This window comes from Parambassis ranga, chromosome 17 (assembly GCF_900634625.1).
Source record: "Parambassis ranga chromosome 17, fParRan2.1, whole genome shotgun sequence".
Classification (NCBI taxonomy): domain Eukaryota; kingdom Metazoa; phylum Chordata; class Actinopteri; family Ambassidae; genus Parambassis; species Parambassis ranga.
In genome coordinates, this window is record NC_041037.1 from 13374327 (window position 1) to 13395701 (window position 21375).

At 41.0% G+C, this 21375-nt stretch overlaps 3 protein-coding genes across 6 annotated transcripts; 2 read left to right on the forward strand and 1 right to left on the reverse strand.

Moving 5' to 3' along the window:
* Window positions 1-603: 603 nt before the first annotated feature.
* On the forward strand, window positions 604-11392 carry hfm1 (helicase for meiosis 1). The gene is made up of 38 exons (XM_028427509.1): window positions 604-674; window positions 766-881; window positions 1223-1526; window positions 2041-2381; window positions 2803-2844; window positions 2959-3029; window positions 3156-3288; window positions 3530-3681; window positions 3852-3929; window positions 4224-4379; window positions 4485-4685; window positions 4763-4851; window positions 4959-5002; window positions 5282-5383; window positions 5562-5707; window positions 5802-5896; window positions 6010-6143; window positions 6247-6294; window positions 6418-6498; window positions 6582-6673; window positions 6881-6987; window positions 7084-7131; window positions 7261-7358; window positions 7438-7572; window positions 7740-7825; window positions 8220-8303; window positions 8414-8571; window positions 8668-8771; window positions 8934-9119; window positions 9196-9261; window positions 9397-9521; window positions 9636-9718; window positions 9865-9971; window positions 10184-10486; window positions 10580-10661; window positions 10739-10850; window positions 11021-11163; window positions 11347-11392. Exons 1-38 carry the CDS (start codon window positions 604-606, stop codon window positions 11390-11392), a joined length of 4569 nt encoding a protein of 1522 aa, XP_028283310.1.
* A 464-nt stretch (window positions 11393-11856) lies between these two features.
* cdc7 (cell division cycle 7 homolog (S. cerevisiae)) lies at window positions 11857-16574 on the forward strand. Of its 2 annotated transcripts, XM_028428562.1 has the most exons (12): window positions 11857-12031; window positions 12335-12425; window positions 12594-12680; window positions 12786-12921; window positions 13819-13912; window positions 14059-14201; window positions 14309-14657; window positions 14783-14884; window positions 14984-15159; window positions 15300-15382; window positions 15471-15620; window positions 15713-16574. In XM_028428562.1, exons 2-12 carry the CDS (start codon window positions 12335-12337, stop codon window positions 16147-16149), a joined length of 1848 nt encoding a protein of 615 aa, XP_028284363.1. In that variant the 5' UTR covers window positions 11857-12031; the 3' UTR covers window positions 16150-16574. The 2 variants fall into 2 exon arrangements, with proteins under 2 accessions (XP_028284363.1, XP_028284364.1); XM_028428563.1 differs by lacking the exons at window positions 11857-12031; window positions 12335-12425; window positions 12594-12680 and having other exon boundaries at window positions 12833-12921; window positions 13665-13912.
* A 113-nt stretch (window positions 16575-16687) lies between these two features.
* glmna (glomulin, FKBP associated protein a) lies at window positions 16688-21354 on the reverse strand. Of its 3 annotated transcripts, none has more exons than XM_028428567.1 (19): window positions 21272-21354; window positions 20956-21021; window positions 20396-20521; window positions 20193-20306; window positions 20003-20111; window positions 19652-19922; window positions 19444-19543; window positions 19179-19360; window positions 19049-19102; window positions 18628-18658; window positions 18387-18476; window positions 18265-18306; window positions 18087-18160; window positions 17918-18002; window positions 17702-17811; window positions 17549-17612; window positions 17301-17439; window positions 17086-17156; window positions 16688-16999 (listed from the first exon to the last, which is right to left on the reverse strand). In XM_028428567.1, exons 2-19 carry the CDS (start codon window positions 20992-20994, stop codon window positions 16922-16924), a joined length of 1779 nt encoding a protein of 592 aa, XP_028284368.1. In that variant the 5' UTR covers window positions 20995-21021; window positions 21272-21354; the 3' UTR covers window positions 16688-16921. The 3 variants fall into 3 exon arrangements, with proteins under 3 accessions (XP_028284368.1, XP_028284369.1, XP_028284366.1); XM_028428568.1 differs by having other exon boundaries at window positions 20956-21018; window positions 21320-21348; XM_028428565.1 differs by having other exon boundaries at window positions 20956-21018; window positions 21177-21348.
* Between the last annotated feature and the right edge of the window lie 21 nt (window positions 21355-21375).

Below are 21375 nucleotides of genomic sequence, written 5' to 3' on the forward strand. Positions count from 1 at the left end.
TAGCTCGCTCTCGAGCGTAAATAAAAGACTACCTTGTTGTAGTAAGGTCAAGGGTTAAGCTACGGCCTTAACGGGTTTTTTGTTGCGTTAATGAAGTGTTAGCAGGTGGGTACACAATGATAACTTATAACATTTAAATTATGCATTTTTTCCTTAACTATGCAGTTGAACCGGTGAAATGTATGTGACTAATGTGTGTCACTAAGTTGCTGCTAGCTGTGCTAAAGCTAGCTTAGCTTATATGTTAGCCCAGGTAATTTCAACAATACATTTTCACTGTTTTATACTCGTTTTTTACCCTTCATCACCTGTAAAATAATACTTTTATTCTTATTTAGTGTTAGTGGGGTCATTATAAGCCAAATTAGCAGGATAATGGTAAACTATTCAAAGGATATCTTGTGTGTAAAATATATTTTTTTTTACTTCTTTAAAAAAATGTGTTTCCTTTCATATTTAATAGATATACAGTACAGTCCTATTTGTTGTCTGAGTAAATTTTTCTGTTTTCGTTTTTAATCTCAGCCTGATGTTTTTAAGATCAGGCATTGTGAGTGATTGACTTCCCCCTCACATGTGTGAGTGCCTACATTGTCTGACAGGATGTTGGATTCTGGTGAATGCACCTTGTCCTTGGACAATCTGTTTTTTGAGAAACCCATTGTCCACAAAGTGTAAGTACACAAAGATGTACCCCATCATCCTTCCCCTGCCGTCACCTTCTAAGTTGAGTATTTCTCTCTCCCTTTGGATTGTATCTGACAGAAAGCCACTGCATCAGGAGGTCAGTCTGTGGCAGCTTGAAGCGTCTCCATCTATTGCATGTATTCCAGCCACTCAGGATATGCTAGAAGAGGCAGAGGCTTTTTCATCTCTATACGGTATGTATGCTCTGAATTAGGAGGAATTCCTTTTCACTTGACTTGAGGAAACTGCTCAGAATAAGGCCTACTAAATGTAACATGACTCAGTGACACAGTAACTTCAATAGGCTTGAATGTTTTCCCAGTTTTACTTGTGTAAACAGTATAATTTAGGTGATATATTCATGTATCATTAGTGCATTATCAGTGTAATTGTACATTTTCTGCCTTGTCACATCAAAGCAGTGAAGATGTTAGACAACCTTAATTTTCAGAGTCTTACTAATAAGCACCAGCTGGGCAGAAACCAAAATATTTGTCCTATTACTGTGTTTATCTTATTTCCATATTACTCACAGGTTTTTCTCAGAAAAAAAAGAAATTCCAGCCTCCATTTAAAGAATCAGCTGGCCTTGAGGTCTTACCATCACAAAGCAATGGTTCTTACAGTTTCAACACTGATGAGGCACTGGAGACTCAAGGTGCCAGTGGTACCAGCAGAGCCACAGGTGCCGTTTGGGGAGAGGAGAAGTTCATGGATTACTCTCAGGGTGGTTGTCAGAGTCACAGAGTTGCGGCTGAATCCCTGCAGGACTCGGGTCACTTGGCCATCAGCAGTTGTTTGCCTCTTGATTGCAGCCAAAACCCACCTCTAAGACGCAGGTCAGTGTCACTTATTATTCATTGAATGTTTGTGCATTTTCAGCAATTTTTCCCAGTATGTATGTTGAGTGATGCAAAAGAAATTTACACTTCAATTTTCCCATAAGTGGTTGGCCATGCAGCTTTTGACCATGAAAAGCTGGCAATAATGGGATTTTCCTTGTGGGCAGAAGCAGAACATTATTTGAAATGATTAAGTTTACAGTATTAATGTGAGTTAATGTGATTAACTTTAAAAATGGCATTGCCACAGTTTCAGGCTTGACAATAGCAAGGTACTGGTAAACCCCACATTGTCATAATTTATGAGATGCTTAGTTAAACTGGAAGTGCAAGTTATCAGCCCAGGGGACAGTTCTTAAGAAGAATATGATAGGATGCTCAACCATTTTCTAGTTAGTCCTGTTGCCAAAGGCTATTATGCCTGGCACTCTTCAACTAAGCCTGTATCCTACAACGATAAATTTCCTAGCATAATTTTTAATTTTTTATTCCATTTATCTTCCCAAAACAGCTTGTTCAAGATTCAGGTGTTGCCTGGTGGAGGTGAGGCATCAAACAGAGATGACTTCAGCACCGATGGCAGTAGCAGACAGACAACATCCAGACCTCAAACTTTTCTCAGTCAGGTTACCATGACGACAGCACCTCCTCCTCCTATTCAGTCGCCACAGGCGACAGTTGGCCACACAGCTCCTCCCGTTCCCTCCAGGCCCCTGTTCCTACCCCGTCCTCTTGGGTCCTCTGCAGCAAATGACCGACCCCCTCAGCAGGCGGCGCATGCACAAAAGCAGGACAAGGGCACAAGGAGAGCTTTCATTCCGCCCATGACGCCTCAGCCGCTGCGCATAGAAGGTGTTTCACTACACTGATGCTGTCACATACAAGCAAGCGCACAAAATAAACTCAAAGTGCTTTTGTAAAGGGTTGCAGCTAATGAGTATGCCAATGTGTAGCTATGCTAGCAGCTGCCACAATGTGTTTGGGTGTGATGAGGTGAAATGAGGTGAGCTTCCCCCATTGACTGCTGCAATGCTGTGCTGTAATGGAAGACACTGGTCACTAGGTGGTGAAGAGTAGAAACAGTAAACTATAAAAACAAACCATAGTGAAGTGAATATACACTAGGAGCATTACTCTACTAAAACAAAATTAAAAAAAAAATCATTTTATGCCTATACATCTTCTTAATTCTCTTAATTCTCTTTCAAACCAAGTTGAAAATTCACTTAAATGTGATAGAAACTGAAAGTTCTTTATGTTTGTTCACCTGTAGGCTCATCTGGGTCTGAAGTTTTGCGACCAGTTTCGGAAATACGTATCCTTTCATTAAAAATAGTGTGACAGTATTGAATGGTTTGAATTGTGCTTGAATGTTTCGAAGGCTATTTAACAAGTATATTGTTTAATTTCCTAAAGCTTTTTTCCACAGCTGTTAAGTTCAGATCCGTCTTTAGCGAGTTCCCCTTTTTCAATTATGTCCAGTCCAAAGCTCTAGATGATGTAAGCAGTTTTTGTAAATGCCAGTAATGCTCAGCAATATGAATAACATATCTTGTCATAACCTGTTCAGATTAACTAAGTTTGGGAGTGTCTCCTGGCATACCTGTGTGTTTGGTTTGTTCACAGGTTCTTTATACAAATAAGAACTTCGTGGCTTGTGCTCCTACTGGATCTGGTAAAACTGTGCTGTTTGAGCTGGCCATCATTCGGCTGCTAATGGAGAGTTCAGAGCCCTGGAGAGACGTCAAAGCTGTATACAGTAAGCTTGCAGTCAGTGCCAGTCTGAGGAGGCTTGACCTAAAATGCATTTGGTCATTCCCAGCTTGAGCTGTTACGTACTGTCAGGACAAGCAATGGCTTTGATACAGCAAACCTGACTAATTACAAAATGGTCTTTTGGAAAATTTTCTTTCGACTTGCTCCTTTGTTAGGATTATAATTTATTTAAAGATGCATTTTGTTGTTGCATATAGTTTTTTGTTGTTGTTTGATATCCACAGTGGCTCCAGTCAAAGCCCTCTGCAGTCAGTGCTTTGAGAATTGGAAGAAGAAGTTTGGCCCTCTGGGGCTGAGCTGCAAGGAGCTGACTGGCGACACAGAGATCGATGACTTCTTTGAGATTCAGGATTCCCACATCATCCTGACCACGCCTGTATGTGACGCTGTGGAGCATTTCAATTAAATACATCCATCAAAAAAAAAGGCTAGAACTAATAATAATACTGATGTGATCCCAAACCATATTTAAATACATAATTTAATGATACATACATACAATACATTATTAATCGTTCATACATTACATTATATGTGATTCTTTAGGAAAAGTGGGACAGCATGACGAGAAAATGGAAGGATAACTGTTTGCTGCAGCTTGTCAGACTCTTCCTTATTGATGAGGTCAGTATGTTTTACTCACAGAGGTTTTTAAATGTTAATAGTATCTCATATCTGCCTGTTTAATGGAGGTTGCTGTGCTAAAAGAAACACCTTTATCCTGGTGTATGATTTATGGGAACACACAGAAACCTGCTTAGTTCTTTCTGTAATGAACTCATTTACAGTATGTTAATAATTTATATTGATAATGGATTTGATGACTCTGTTTTGTCTGCTTATCATCATTAGTGCTGAACCTCTGAGCTGTTTCCAAAGTAAACTGCAAGATTCTTATATATTTTTTTTACCTTCCAGGTACATGTGGTGAAAGATGCCACCCGTGGTGCCACACTGGAAGTGGTGGTGAGCAGGATGAAGGCAGTCCACAGCTACAGGACCTTACAGAATCCAGAGCAGGGCGTCTCTATGAGATTTGTGGCAGTGTCAGCCACCATACCCAATATAACAGATGTAAGTGTCTGAGAAAGGAAGTGAGTCTCCACTTTCCATGTTGTGTTTGCACTGTATCTTGGTGTAAATCGGTAGCTAGTTGATGAACTGCCTGTCTGTTATTAGATAGCAGACTGGCTATCGAATGAGAGCGGTCCAGCAGCATATTTGGAAATGGATGAGAGCCACCGTCCAGTGAAGCTACGGAAGGTGGTGCTGGGATTTCCATGCAGCGCAAATCAAACAGAGTTCAAGTTTGACTTGTCACTGAACTACAAAATGGCCAACATCATCCAGACATACTCTGACCGGAAACCTACATTAGTGGTAGGTAGACAAATTGGGACAAAGTGTAGGAACAGTCATGGATTAGTTTGTCTAATTATGTGACATTTTTTAATTAGTTTTGCTCTACAAGGAAAGGAGCCCAGCAGTCAGCTGCAGTTTTGGCAAAGGATGCTCGATTCATTATGAGCATTGAACACAAGCAAAAGTATGATGCTTCCTTATCCACAATAGTATATTTATCCTATGCCACCTTTCATCACAATATTTTATATCTAGTTAAGCTTTTTTAACTTGTTCTACTTTTTTCTGCAGGTTGATGAAATATGCAAACTGTATTCTGGATTCAAAACTGAAAGGTAGGGCCTCTGAATCCTGACTGAATTAAAGATAATCCACATAGTTTTGGCCATTTTGTACACCTCAATGGGAACTAGATGAAGCTGCTTGGAGGAGCAGCAAAACACCAAGGAAACTCTACAAGTTCTGTTGCCTCGCTTCAAGCTCTTGAATGAATAATGACCTAGATGACTGATCATCTTGATCGACATAACGTCACAAGTCCAAATCCAATGAGAAAACAAGTAGCTTATCATATCATATCATATATAATATAACTTTGTGTTGTTGTGGTGCAGATCTGGTGATGTTAGGAGTTGGTTACCACCATGCAGGAGTTGACTTGTCTGATAGGAAGTTGATAGAAGAAGCCTTCACTCAAGCAGACCTGCCTGTTCTCTGTGAGGTTACAACAGCATTTTAAATGGGTTTTTGACATGGTTGTGCCAAAATAGTAAACACAAAAATGATATACTGGACAATAAGAATAACACTATTGGCTTTTCAAGCTGTCCATGAAATGTCTTAGTCTTAGTCTGAAATAGCCAGAAATTTTAACCCACAATTTGTTTGTAATAGTCACTACCAGGACTCTGGCCATGGGTGTCAACTTGCCAGCTCACCTTGTAGTGATCAAGTCCACCATGCAGTACGTCACAGGCTCCTGTGAGGAGTACAGTGAGGCTGACCTGCTGCAGATGATAGGCCGAGCTGGCAGACCGCAGGTAGTATCACAATTAAAGCATAATAAGGGATGGTTTTGTGCATTTTTTTTTACCATAGTGCAGAGGTGAACTTGTGCCTTTCATTCTTTTCTAGTTTGACACCTCAGCCACTGCTGTGATCATGACCAAGATTCAGACCAAAGACAAGTACATGACGCTTATGAATGGCATGGAAATCATTGAGAGCAGGTATTGCAGATAGCATTTTAATTGTGTCTCTCGCTCATGTGGTATTCCTCTCTCATATAAAAATAGACATAGACATAAAAGATCAATGTACAGATTGTTTGTGTTTCTTACAGCTTACACAGTAACCTGGTGGAGCATCTCAATGCAGAGATTGTTCTCCAGACCATCAGTGATGTCAACATGGCTCTGGACTGGATACGCTCCACCTTTCTCTACATCAGAGCCCTCAAGAATCCCACACACTATGGTCAGAGCCACACAAACACAAATCATATGGCAGAATGAGTGTTAGACAATGTGTGTGGCCAACTCACCAAGTGTGTGAAGTCAGTCTGTGTCTTTTATTTCAGGTTTCTCTGCAGATTTGGACCAATATGGTATTGAAGCCAAATTACAAGGTAAGCCATTATTGTTGTTTCTACTGAATTAACATGTGGCTGCACAGTGTAGACTTACTTGTTATAAGTAGTGTGCACACTGTTTTTCACAGTTCAATCTTATGTGTTTCTCCCATGCTCTAGAACTGTGTCTGAAAAACCTCAACTCTCTGTCCTCCATTGGTCTGATCAACATGGATGAGGATATCAACATTAAACCAACAGGTAGAGAAGCAGCAGGTTTAAAATATATTTCTATTTCTATTTATAGATGTGGGTAACTTTTAAGTTTATTTTCTTCCTCACAGAGGCTGGGAGATTGATGGCCAGGTACTGTGTTGCCTTTGACACCATGAAACAGTTCGATCAAGTAGCAGGCACTGAGAACCTGTCTGACCTGGTAGGTTTTCTGTACATGTATATTTGATTAAAGTTCAGAGATACAAACATATTGTGCTGATAAGCTAGAGAAAGGTTTGGGGCTTTGCAGAATTATCCTAGAGATGCTTGACTGTCCTGAAGGTTATTTCTCTCTGAATGTGCTAGATAAACTAAAAAAACTTTCAAAAAGAAAGGCGACACAGTAAAGTATTGAGTGTGTGCACAGATTAAGCTGGTGTCGAAGAGCAGAGAGTTCAGTGACATTCAGTTGAGAGTGAATGAGAAGAGGCCCTTGAACACATTGAACAGGGACAAGAACAGGATCACAGTCAGGTCAGATGAATTCATGTGACCAGCAGCTGCATACAGCATTGTAACCTCTGTCTGAGACACGCCATTATAAATGTGATTTCAATGTATTTCTTTTAGATTTCCCATGGAAGGAAAGATCAAAACCAGTGAGATGAAGGTGAACTGGTAGGTTTGGTCATTAAGTGTGTTGCCTGTGTGTTATTTAAAATACATATTACAGTGTAGGTACATTACAGTTTATGGTGAATTAATTTTGGACTGCCCACTGTACCTAACACGTTTATTACATTGAAGCTTGATTCAGGCTCAGCTGGGGTCCATCTGTGTTCAAGAGTTTGGACTCACACAAGACACGGCAAGGATTTTCAGGAATGGGATTCGCATCAGCAGATGTATGTTGAGTAAATCAGGTATAACAAACAAAGAAAGGCCCGTCTGGTTGCATTTTTTAAGTTTTTGGATCCCAAACAGGCTTGTCTGAGTTTCTGATTCAGCGATCCAAGACTGGTTTGTCTGCTGTCCTCAACTCCCTCATTCTGGCGAAGTGCTTTAGAGCCAAGCTATGGGAAAACTCGGCCTATGTTTCTAGACAGCTGGAGAAAATAGGTGGGTGCATTGCTCAATACTACACATAGAAACAGAAGCTCATGCATGGGTGTATTAGGTTAACAATTTTAATGGCACAGTTACAACAGCATGAATAAAACTGATATTTTTCTTAGGTATACATGCAGTTCATAATCATATGATAATAACATTCTGTGTTGTGTCAGGCCAGAGTCTGTCAACTGCCATGGTCAACGCTGGACTCACCACTTTCAGCAAAATAGAGGAAAGCCACCCAAGAGAGCTTGAGCTGGTCCGTTTGTGTAATATTTAAAAGAAAAGTCATTTTTATTTGATTGAAACATTCACCAGGAAAGTCAATACTGATGTAGACAACTGGCTCTGAAAACACACATGCTTACACATGTCATGTTGGTTGCCAAAAGGATAGCTCCATCACATACTGGTATGTTTTTGATTGTTACTGTTGGAGGGAGGAAGTTGCACCACCCTACACCTCTGTTAAGAGCTATTTGTATCTCTGTGCCAACATTCTGACTGTTGTAATGTAGAAGTCAAACAAGATAAAGTTAAACACTTACTAATACTTCCACACCAACTCTTCCTGGCATAGCAGATGACAACACATACAATGACTATATAAAGCATTTGGATGGAACCTTTGTTAACTGTATTTGCTTATACAGATTCTCAACAGACATCCGCCGTTTGGAAACCAAATCAGAGAGTCTGTCATACATCTTCCTAAGTATGAAGTTACTCTTGAGCAGGTAAATAACATCATTTGGGAGCCATTTATAATTTTTAAAATACCCTCAAAGCCCTGTTGTTTGTAATTATGTGTTTCTAAAGTTGGGTATTTTTTCTTTGTATTCTGTAGCTGCCCAGGTATAGCAGTACCACAGCAGAGATTGTGGTGAAGGTGAAAGTGAAAAACCATGCACAGCTACTATCCAGGAGAACAGCTCAGGACCACCACTATGTCTCTCTAATCATCGGAAACTCTGACAACACTGTAGTATTTCTGCAGAAACTCACGTGAGAAAATTTTTTCCTGTGCTTTCTGTTGTGTTTCACTGTCTCTCTTAATTCTTAATTCTTCTTTCACCCAGTCATTAGTTTGTTTTATTCCAGGGACTTAGTGCTGCTGAAGTGTGGCAGCTGGTCCAAGAGGATTGACGTGACAAAGGCCTCAAAAGGAGAGGAGCTCAGTGTCAGCCTCATCAGCTCAGAATACGGTAAAGTTTACCATTGAAAACATCTTTACACAGGACTTTTACTCATAGAATTAGAATAGAATTGATCATTGAACATCCTTAGCTTTAAACTCTTGGACTGAACAGCCTCTACAATTTCTGATTCTGATTCTAAAGAGTGCTGTTACTGTATTTTCTGTGTAGTCGGCCTGGACATCCAGCAGAAATTTATGGTGTACTACTCTGCAGCCAGGAGTTTTGGGATTGAAAATTCATACGACATAACACATACTGCTGCTGGACAGACACCGCATCCTTCTACACTGAAACCACTGTCATCGAATCAGACTGCAACTCAGAAGGAAAAGGCCACGCCCGATAAAGACCAAGGCAATACACTGCAGCATTTTACTGTCAATCTAAAATAGTATAGTCATGTTAATGTATGAAAACTAATTGTAAGCAGATTCAGGCAATAAGAGGCAGTGCAACCACTTCTGCAAGAACAAGAATCTCTGTGCCCATGACTGCTGTGAGTACATCAACCTAACTTTTACTGTATATGTCTTAAAATGATCAGTCTGTGCATCAATATATGTGCCTGCCAAGATTACAGAGGTCTCTTTCTTCTAGCATATTAGTGAGAGTACTAATGTCTCTTACAAAGGTAAAGTAGGTGTAACTGTGGGCCGGAAGAGGTCAGCAACCCAGGGATCCACTTTCTCCTCCTATTTGGATGACCTGAGAACCAGATATGGTGCATTGGTGCAGACTCCAGTTAAACGACTCAAGGTGAGTGTGAGTGTAGTTACTGGTTGCACAGGTTTAGTTATTTTAAACCAAGCACACCAGTAGATCATGTAGAACCCTGTTAATTAGGTATAATCCTTCCTTTTACTTCCTCAGATGAGAATGATTGAGGAATCTGTGTCCACCAGCATGAAGGAGTTTGCTTACAAACCCAAAGAAATACTTCCTCCTGTTTCCCGGTAATCACATTTTTGATTTAAGTACAACATTAGAAACCAGTTGCTGTACCAGCTGCTGCAAATTGAATTATTCAAAATTGTGACAATGTGTGATGAGTTTGGTTTTTGTTGAAATATGTTCTCAATCCTATGCATTTGACCTTAAGATACGGTGGAAGCCACTACAAAGCATCAGTGAGGCCTCACTGTGGTCATGACCTGACAGGTGAAGACAGTGAGCCAGACGTTGTTTGTCTAAGCAACCTTGATGAAGGTGAATAAGACATGAAGTAGATGACATGAACTCTGTTCCTAACCATTTGAACTATGTTTTTATTCTAGTGTGTCAATCATGCTATCGTTTTTGGGATTACAATACATTTACAGACTCTTGAGAGAATACATACAAAGCCCTGAACATGAACTGAATTCAAAAAGGCACACAGTCTAGAAACATGTGATCATGTGTCCATTCTTTAAAACCAGGTTTCTCTGTGTGGACGAACAACGAAACAAGTGGTGGGAGTCTGAACTCTGAACAGCATATATACCACATCAATACAACCAGCTCTGCATACTCAAAGAGGCCCACCACAGTGTCAGAACAGGAAGCTCTGTGCGACAATGCTTCATCCTCCCAGTTACCAACAGTCAGCTTTGACCTTGGAAATGAATGGGACGACTGGGGCGACTTTGATGATGAGAACTTAGTGCATGCTAGCGAGTCTTTGTTGGCCTCAACTGAAGCCAACCCTCAGATCCAGCAGTGTGCTGAGTACAACCAGCTGGGTGGAGCAAACTATTTAATTTATGTTGTTAGTGTTTACACATCTCATTAAAACTTGATTTTGTGGGATTATACCTATTTCTTGTATTTTGTAGGCACTGCCACATCAGCAGCAGTGGATCTTCTTGGATCTTCACAAGCCAAGCCCTGTGCAACTACTGTCACTACACCCCTGAGGTAAGAATTTAATTTTATATATATATATATATATATTTTACCAATGTAACGTTATATGTCATATGTTTGTGTTTTAGGGCGATTTCAACAAATGTGAGTCCTGTAAAAAGAAGACTAACATTCGGACCTTCACAAGTTCATCAGACAATCATACCACAGAAAAGAATCACACTCAACTGGAATAAAAAGGTGTGTGTGTGTGTGTGTGTGTGTGTGTGTACGTGGAAATATCTGCAGTTGTCTTTGTGCCGTTTCAGTGGTAACATTGAAATCACATACATGTTTTAATTTACTTCAGTTATTTATAAAACAAAGAAAAGTGGTATATATGAAGAACACCTCTCTTCCTCTTTGTGCAGACAACAAACATTTCTAGTGAGGCGTTCACAGTGAAAACATCAGAAAATCTCCAGAAACAGCCTCATGTGGCCCATGTGAACACTACATTGGATTTCTTTTCAACGAGTGTCTCAGCCAGTGCCAGCTCGGCTGTCAATCAGAGGTATAGTATCATACCATCATTTTTTACAGTGATTTATAAAATTAATCATATATTGAGCACAGATGTATGAGCTGTGATTGATCAATTAATGGCTCAAAGATGTTATGTCATACACTTTCCACATAATTAATGAATTCTCTTTCCTCTTTTCTTTACATACCATAATATATTCAACGGCAGCAGCAAAGAGGAGGAGGCTTTTATCGGCATATTTGATGGCATATTTTAAACGTTTCTTCTTGCCTTCCTCTGTCATTGATATGTGATGTCATTACATGGAGTGCTTTTTTTTCTTTTTCTCAAAGGTTGTAAACTGTTTAAAACTGTTATACTTCAAGATGTTGTGTTCTAATTGTTACTAATGTGTTAAAGATGATTATATTAGTTAAATTACTAAGTTAAGTTATGTCATGTAAGTATGTATTTATTGAATAAAGGCTGTTTATTGCACAAGATGCAGTTTTTGGGAGCAACTTTTCCAAATGTAAACAGACTCTTACAGATTTGTGTTTATATCTCTTTAAATGTAAGTCAATGTCTGTGAAAGTTTAAATTACACATTGCAGCTTGTGCGGTGTTTGCAGTATGTGCATTGTGTATTTGTTCCTACTTCCTGTGTGCTGGGATCACTTACCACGTGATTTGTGCCAATGTAACGCGAGATCAGCGTGACGTCACTTTTCGCGCGGAGTTTGTTGGCGGAAAATAATAGAGTCGTTCTGAGAGTCTTAAAGTTTTATTCAGCAACAACCTGTGCGATATTCATATATATGTCTGATGTTCAAACGACAAAGTATCTCGTGAATGTGTGGCGGGTTTGTGAAACATTAATTTGAGGAACTGCTGCACTTCAAAATTAACTAAAGCGGTGAGTTTCTTTGTTTTTGCTCTTCAAGCTGTCGTTAGCTAGCTTGACAGACCAGCCTAAGCTAACTAGCTAGTTAAGTTGTAACGAGGAAGTCAAACGACACATTAATGTTATCTGTTCACATTTCCTATGCTCCTGCCAGTTTTCGAAAACATCGTTTGTCAAGTGAATACAGCTCTCTATAGTCTGTCTAACTCGATCATTTGACACTACCTTGACCGTGTATTGATATAATAATGAAATGTTTAACTCCCTCGTAATCATCATCCACACACTAATTTAATTTCGGTTGCTGGGTTTCAGATGGAGAAGGTTCCTGTCTGCACAGAGGGCATCAGCACAGACGGGTGTCTAATGAAATCTGACAGAGGTCACAAGAAAACCAAAGTCTCAAGTGAGTGTGACATTTAACAGCTGTGAAAGAAATAAGCTTGTAGATGCAACAAGATGACGGGTTTACACATCTATTAGAGAATGGATTTAGTGAATATTGTCTTACTTATATTGTGGTTCTTTTGCTTACACATTTATTCCTTCCACTAACTGTACTCTTTGTTTTTAGGGGATGTAGAAATGGATATTGAATTCCTCTACAAAGCTGTTCCTCAGTTGGCCAAAGTTTTCCGCATCATAGACAAAATTGGAGAAGGTTCATAGTTTTCCACTTTGAACAAAGATATCATTGTTTAGGATTGATATTTAGTTGCTAATTCATTATTATTGGATTGTCATGATATGTGGATCTCTGCATCAGGTACATTCAGCTCAGTGTACCTGGGTGAAGCGCAGATGCGGGATGGAAACAGAGAGAAGTTTGCTCTGAAGCACCTCATCCCCACCAGCCATCCTACACGCATCGCTGCTGAGCTTCAGTGTCTCACTGTTGCAGGGTGAGTTTTATTCACATTTGACTAAAAGTTGTCATCTCAACTATGTGTGTTTTTACTGTGCTTTACTAGACTGTTGACACCTTTCTTAAACAGAACTCAGCAACCTGCATAGTGTGTTCTTTTTGGATCCCACTGTTAATGCATGGCAGCCGATCACATTGAAGGTGTTGATTTTAAAATACTGTCCACATCATTACCTATTGGCCAGCGTATTACACAGATACATACAATAGAAGAAGAAAGAAATCATCAACACCAAAAAGATAACCTGAAATAAAGTTCTGTAGCCGATTTGAATTGGTCCTCTGCAGGGATCAGAGCTGCATCCATACCAAATTTCTGTTCTGCATTCATAAGGATCATATGGATGAATAGGAGTTATTTATTACATGGCTGAATTTTCTTCATTAAATGTCCTGTTATACTTTACTGGTAAGCACATGAAGCAAACTATAGCAATTTATTCTTACCTCAAATGTTAATACAAGGATTTTTATTTTCTTCTGTCTTTGCTGGGAGATGGTTGCACCCCACTCCAGATCTGTTTGACCCTCATAGGCACCCACTGTTTACAGTGCAGTTAAAAACCGTATACCTCTGGGTCCATACAGACAGGCGGTGTTGACACAAAGAGCTGTGTGCAGAGAAACTGCAAATTTGGGAATGTGTAGAAATTGTTCTATTTCCTTTAAGGTTATTTTTAGGCCACAGCAAATTGATGTGTGGGTTTCTCATTTGTTCAGCGTTGTATGATTCAGTGACGACTGGATTGGCAGGACACGCAGCACCAAACACGCTTAAATATGTGAATATGCATTAATGTTTGAGTGTTTCCATAATGATTGATGTCACTTTGAGACTAAAATGTTTTTTGAGTCACATTTTTTTACATTGCAGAGGTAGAGAGAATGTGATGGGAGTGACATACTGTTTCAGGGAAGAGAACCATGTGGTGATTGTAATGCCGTACATGGAGCATCAAGCTATTGTGGTATGTGCATTGTCACACATTACTTTCTCTTTAGCATATATATAATGAATTCTAATCATAAATTAATATTAAGTTAGTCACTTTGTTTTTGCAGCTCTTGTTTATATGTTGCCCGAAATGTAATTAAATGTAATTGCCTTTATCAGGACATCATTGGGTTACTAAGTTTTGAAGAGGTGCGTCTGTATATCTACCACCTGTTAAAGGCCCTGAAACACATTCATCAGTTTGGTATCATTCATCGTGACATCAAACCAAACAATTTCCTCTACAACAGAATCAACAAAATGTAAGTAGTTTTATATTTGAGTTGTTCTTAAGTTATAATTCTGCTATCCTGCTTATCCATAAAGTGTTCATAACCATGTATATTTCTGCGTGTTTGTATATATGCAGGTATGCACTGGTGGACTTTGGTCTGGCTCAGGGTACAGCTGACACCCAGATAGAGCTGTTGAAGGTGGTGAGGCAGAGGCCATCACAGAAAGGTGGAGGGTTCACAGGGAAACAGGATGCCACACAGCGGAGCAAAGCGCCACACAAACCCCCATCTGAAACCACCACCACAGCTTCAGCCTCACTACCTCTGCCTCCGGGGCAAAAAGTGGCCATGCCACCTTCCTCCTCCTCTTCCTCAGTCACCACAACCACCACCACATCTTCCTCAACTTCTCGCAAAGCACTGGTTAAAAGAGCACGTTCTGTCACCACCATCACCTCCTCAGCTCGTACTAAGCACACAAAGGTGTCTGCACCAAGTTTTACCTTTTCTGGTCTTGTTTCACAACTTTGAAGAGGGACTATAAATTCTTGAATTTCTGTGTACCTGTTTGTTGGGTTTTGCTCATGTTTTCCATCTTTTTTTTTTAGGATTTGTTAGGACTGCGTAAAGTGCCACGGCCTGTGTTTGGAGAGAGGAACATGAACAGCTGCACGCCAGCTCCCTCTACAACCAAACAAGCTGAAGCAGAAGTAAGCAACTTTTGGAACTGGTTCATAAAAAGGTATATTTGATCCATCTTACTGCAGTCACAGTGTTTTTATGTCATCTTTGTTATGTTCTGTCTTCAGGTGGTAAAGCCCAGCAAAGCAGAAGAACCAGCCAGTAGGAGATACTCTCCAGGTACTCGGGGTCCGCTGCCTGCCCGGGCACAGAGTAGTAGTCAGAAACCTCAGAGGACCGTACAGCAGGGCCTTACCTGTAACTGCTACTTTACCGACCGTGTCTGCAACATCTGCATGTCCAGGTAACAAAACAACACATGGACACACATAAAACAAAGACACACCTCCTGCTGTCCTGTTTTATGCAGCAACATGACATATGAAAAATTAAGTTTGTGTGTTCTGCTCAAATTCTCCCTAATGCCCATGTTTATGACTTAAGAAAGCAGCAGATTGCACCCAGGGCTGGAACTCCAGGCTTCAGAGCTCCAGAAGTCCTGACTAAGTGTCCCAACCAAGGCACAGGTTGGTAGACTGCAGAAAGGAAAAAATAGTCTCTTCCCAGCCTCTTTACCTGTCACCAATATGTCTGTTTTACCAACCTGTCTTATAGCTATAGACGTGTGGTCAGCCGGTGTGATACTGCTCTCACTTCTCAGTGGCCGGTACCCATTCTTTAAAGCAAGCGATGACCTGATCGCTCTCACTCAGATCATGACCATACGAGGCTCCAGAGAGACCATCCAGGCTGCCAAGACGTTCGGTGGGTATTTTTTGTTTACTCCAAAAACTTCCCTATGCTTCTACTTGTAGAGACTATTTGTAAACTTATTTTGTGGGTTGTGCCTTCTTCAGGAAAAGCAGTGATGTGCAGTCAGGAGCTTCCTCAACAGGACCTGAGGACATTGTGTGAGACACTCAGAGGATGGAGGTCCTCACAAAATGATAAGGTCACACCAGGTCCTGAAGCCAGCAGAGACTCTACTGCCATCTGCCATCCCAAGATCCAAGATGACACACCTACACATTTTCCCAATGAAGGAAAAGTTAAGCAACACAAAGATGCAGCAGGTGAAGGTCCTGCAGCTTTGTCTTATCTCACAAAACACCACAAACATTCAGGCAGCAAGAAAGACAGCAAAATCGACAAGGATGAGTTGGGCTGGAACAGAGTTCCTGATGAAGCCTATGACTTGCTGGACAAGCTGCTTGACCTGAACCCCAGCACCAGGATCACAGCTGCTCAGGCACTGGAGCACCCACTATTCAGGGATCTGCAAAGCTGTACGTGAGAGTTAGAGGACTGATGGAACGTTTATTGTTTGGTGATACTACCCGAGCAAGAGTACGTAGTATCAATATAATTATTGCTTATCTTTAAATTCACGGTGCACCGACTGCATTTTCACTTTAAATTGCCTATTTTCACGGCAGCTATGATGTAGAACTGTGAAGCTGGGCATTTCAGAGTATTGACTTAAAAGCATTATATGGACTATTAGTGTTTTGTTACTGTTTTAATTTAGATACGTTTTATAGTCTTGTTGGTCTGAGTAACAAGGAATACAAATCCATGTGTTGCTGCCATAACATTTCTGATGTGAAAGGAGCTTTTAATTTGAAGGCGCTCATGAATTCCACCTGTATTGTGTGTGTGTGAGAGATATGTTCCAACTATATTTATTTTACCGTTTTAGCTGTCTCCACAAGATGTTATAATAAAAGCCAAAAAAGTCCAATAATTGGCTGCAATATTTTATAGCTTCAAACTAAAAACATTACACTTAGAACAAATGGTACCACAATTATTACTTTATTTTACTTGTGTGTACAAAAGGTTGTAAGTTTATTACAGAAGTGCTATAAACCTCATGACATTTGGACGTTTTGCAGCTCAGCTTAGGTCTTAAAACTGAGCAGACCTGCTGAGAACAACCTGAAATATGACAATAAATCTAGCAGCACATTTCAAAATCTTTTTTAACAAAAGAACTGTCAAAGACTCCATTTTGTTTCTTTAGGCCCCGAGACAATGAAGCTGCTGACCTCGGTTCGCAGTTTGTCTCACACCTCGATGAGCTCCTCTATCCGTACTAACACGCTCTCAATCATGTCGAATGTGTGCAGGGCTGAGTGCAGAGCCTGAGACGACACATGAAATTCAGCCAGGTCATTGCAGTGTTATTAACTGGTGCTGTGTGATTGCTGTATGAAAACATGAAACTGACCTGAATCTGAGACTCTGCAGTCATGTTGGGCAGCTTCTCGTCATCAACAGATACAGAAAGCACAGATTCCTCTGTAGAAGATACAGTCATGCTGTCACTTGTGTATGGTTTGATGTTAAGCTGGAAGAATGGAACTTATGTGATAATGAAACTTTTGCATCTAACTCTACGCTGATTGGAGCCAGTGTTGTTGCATAAGTGAGTGTTGTTCTGACCTCTGGCCTGGTTCTTCTTCTTGGTCTCCATGGTGCTGTGCAGCTCCCTTTCATAGTGGGCTCTGGACATGTTCAGCCCAACACGCAGGGGCTTCAGGAACATATCTTCTATTTTATACAGCTCTGTCCAGATGCCTGTCTGCAGCAGAAAAACACAGGAGTGAGTGTAACAGCCTTAGGGTCAGATGGATCAACTTGCAGCTGTCATTTTCTGTGTCTTCTGCAGCGTTGACGACATCAGCACCCACCTGGTTCTCGGTCACTTTGTCTCTGATGACCAGGTACCGCAGCAGGTTCAGAGACTCCATGACTCTGTTACCAAAATTAAAGACAGGTTAAGTGCATGCTGCACCTAGCCCATGAAGGAATTAAGCAGTAGTACAATGTATATGTATGTGGACCTGTCCAGGTACTGCAGGAGGTCTGTCTCTGGCCCATCTGGAAGACTGAGGACCTTACGTAGAAGAGGGAGCAGGTGAACTCCTTCGAACCAGGTGTTACTGTTACCTGGCTGGACACAGACACAGAGGCAGACAGGAGATTTCAGCACCTTAGCTCTTAGCTTCGGCACTAACGTGGAAATGGGAACACACTAAAGCAACATGAAGCCTTTTCACCTGCAGTGCAACGTCAATCTGATTCTTAACGTTTTTAATGATGTAGCCTTCAACTCCTGAGTGATTACTTGTCTTCAGCATGTACCTGAGGCACAAACACAGGTTACACTGAGAGGAGGAGGGGGCTCAGAGTTTGTAAAGAGTTTCAAAGAGAGGATGTGGAACTTACTGGAAGAAATGGTACTTGGCTTCAGTGTCAAACTTATCAATGCTCATCTGGAACACCTTCAATCCTTTAGTTCTCTGTGGAGGGTGGGAGGAAGTAAATGCACGTGCTCTTAACTTCAAGACGCCATTGTCATTGACTCACATGGTAAAAACAGCTAATGTATCATTTAAAGACTTACCAGATCGTGCCTTTGACATAACGTCATGACCTTCACTAAGTTCTGAAAACACACACAAAAACACATTTATATACACAGCAGCAAATACTAAGGTTTGCATAATAAAACAGACAATTGTTCACCTGAGGGACCATGAGGAAGGTTTTGATCTCAAGTAGATCTGCAGGCAGACTGCTGTTCTCCACCCGGACCAGACTTTTCTCATACAGCTCCTGTACAATTAGAGACACAAAATATCACCAGGGGGGAGTAAATAGCATTCAATTACTTCTGTTGCAATAGGATCTAAAAAAGATCCAAGTGGCAACATTTGCAGCCATTCACAAATCTTCATCATTAAATCAGTGTTTCATTTAGACTCACCAGTCCTTTCTGCACCTTGAAGTCCTCAGTTCTAACAAAAAAATCATTTACAGTTATTAGAAATAAGAGCTGTATGATGGTAACATTAAACTGAAGAAACCTGCCCCTGACATGTCTCAACTAATAATATGTCATTTAAAATTAAGTTACAACAGTGTCTATTTTAAGTTTTAGCGTTCTTTCTACCGTGGCTATACCCCTGACTTTAGTCATGCTCCAAACATGCTGATCCAGTCTGCAGCTTTAAATGTTGAGCTGCTGCTACCTGCACCTTTATGGATACTTTCAGTTTACAATTTCTATAGATCCAACACAAATATCATGACTGTATATGACTATACAGAAACACTGTTTGCTGTTTTGTAAAAGCCAACTGTGATCATGACTACAAATATATAATGATATTGTGTTGTTTATTCACCTGGACAGGAGGAGGCAGATATGCTCCATGTTACACCGAAGACTGAACACAGGACTGTAAAACAGCAACAGTTAGGATTTACAATGCATTTCAATCCAAAATATTTTAACACAGAAGTTCTCTGATTTACCTGAACACAGTGGGAAATGTATCAGCAGCCAGATGATGCACAAACACCAGGTGAGCTAAACAGCCCAGAGACTCCTTAGGGTACCGCACCTCCTCCTCCAAGAAGCCTGGAACCGGTTTCCTCCTCAACAGAGGCTGGTACACCAGAGCTGGGAGGGACTCTCTGATAGCACTGAGGGTGTTCTGTATAACACACATACATCACCACCATTAATGTAACATCTGCAGCAGGTGAAAAAATGACAACATGAACTCTTCTCTAATACCAAAATCTCAGTGGCAAACGTCCTGAGTGGAGACTGAGGCAGTGTGTCTGGATCCTTGAGTTGCACTTCCAGCAGAGGATGACTCAGAGTCTTCATACAGCTGCAAAGCAAACCAACACAGATGTTTTATTATTAATATTCAAACAGCTCCTCACTATGACTGTACTGTGAATAGATGCACACTGGAAAATATAGATTTTTCACTCACAACTTCAGAAGTTCTGTTTGCAGCTCATCTTCTTTATCCTGTCTGCCCGCCATGCTGTCAGTGCTCTTACTGCTCTGGAAGTTTTCCCTGACCTCCTGGACAAAGGGTCTGATAAAGTCTATGAGGTTGGTGCAGCAGCGACAAAGGGAGAAGACGTCATCCTCCTCCTGCTCCTTGCTGTGAGGAATGGGGAGTTTGGCCACCTGGTCCAGCACGAGGGAGAGGGTCATGCCCAAAGATGATGCCTTACGGCTGCCCAAACTCAGCAGCACTGAGGAGACAGAGGAGGAGAAACTAAGGACACCTGCATGTCAGGGTACATATGTGAGGATGCATAAAAATGTTCTTCACCTTTCTGTAGAGGGTTCAACAGCAGATGGAGACTCTCTGCTATGGCATCAGGGTCATCCTGCTCCAGCTGTTCCAATAAGCCAATCAGCAGCTCTTTGGGCATGCAGGTCTGTTAAAAACAAACATTTTAACACATGAAGCATCTACATAGTGTGGTTGATCATGTTTATTTTACTGATGTTTTTCATACCTTTAGCAGATGGTTAAATATCGCCAGGCACTGTGAGATACTCTTGTCCTCTTTTTTCATCAGCACCTGAATCAGTGGAGGCAGCAGGTTCCAGCCCAAACATCTGACTATGTTCTACACACGAGATGGACAGACACCTGTCAAGCACCACAGTATGAATGAAGCATACATGCTGAAGCAGTGATGCGCTTTGAGGCATGCACCTGATTCTTTTCATCCAGGACAATGCTGAGGACCTGCGCGCTGTTCCCCTCCTCGATGCAGGTCCTCCCTGCAGCCGTGAAGGTGTCATGATCCTCTGAAGAGTAGCTGTCATCGGGCAATGATTGCTGCACGAGAGGAAAGAATATTCTAATAATTCTATACAGTCAGTTAATGATCAGACAGTTCAGGATGATGATTGTTGATCTAGAGATGTATCCCCTATAATGATGTCACTCCACTCCCCCATAGTTCAGCCTGGAGATGATACATATGCAAACAAAGAACAGTAAGGTCACACTGCTTTTCTCCTGAACAATCATATGACTGTTAGTTGTGACGCTGAGTGTATCTGAGGACAGCTCGGCTCTGTCTGCACATATGATCATGTGTGTTTTATTTATTCCCTGTAAAAACGTCCCCTGCACTTAGGTTATGAGAGTATTATTATTTACCTACTGCTGTAGCAGACTGAAGGCTGTGTGTAGGAGCTAGTGAAGAAGCACTTTATAACTGCTAACATTATGTATGGGTGCATATCAGGGTTGGTTTGATCACTTACACATTTCTGCACCACATCACTAAGCCGCTCCAGAGCCATCCCGGGTTCTTCGTGTGGGTTTAACTTCAAAAATAAACGTGAAAAAGAAATATGATAATGAAATGAGCGTATTTCAAAATATACGTTTTTGTGAGCAGTTAACTGGAGTCTAACTAACACACTGGATGCTAGTCGTAATATTTCTGAATTAGCTTAGCCGTTATGTTAAAAATCAAGCTAACCTCAGTGATACAAAGATGATCACAGAGAGCTGTCCATAAAGCTGAGCGTTGTTGCTGCGTAGACGACTCACAGTCAGAACAGTACACCCTACCCCTCACTTCATGACCCGCACAGCCAGATAATAAGTTCCACAGCGTGCTACCTGAACACAGCGCGACCGACAGGAGTGACCGTCCGGGCTGCCGTAGACTGAAATAC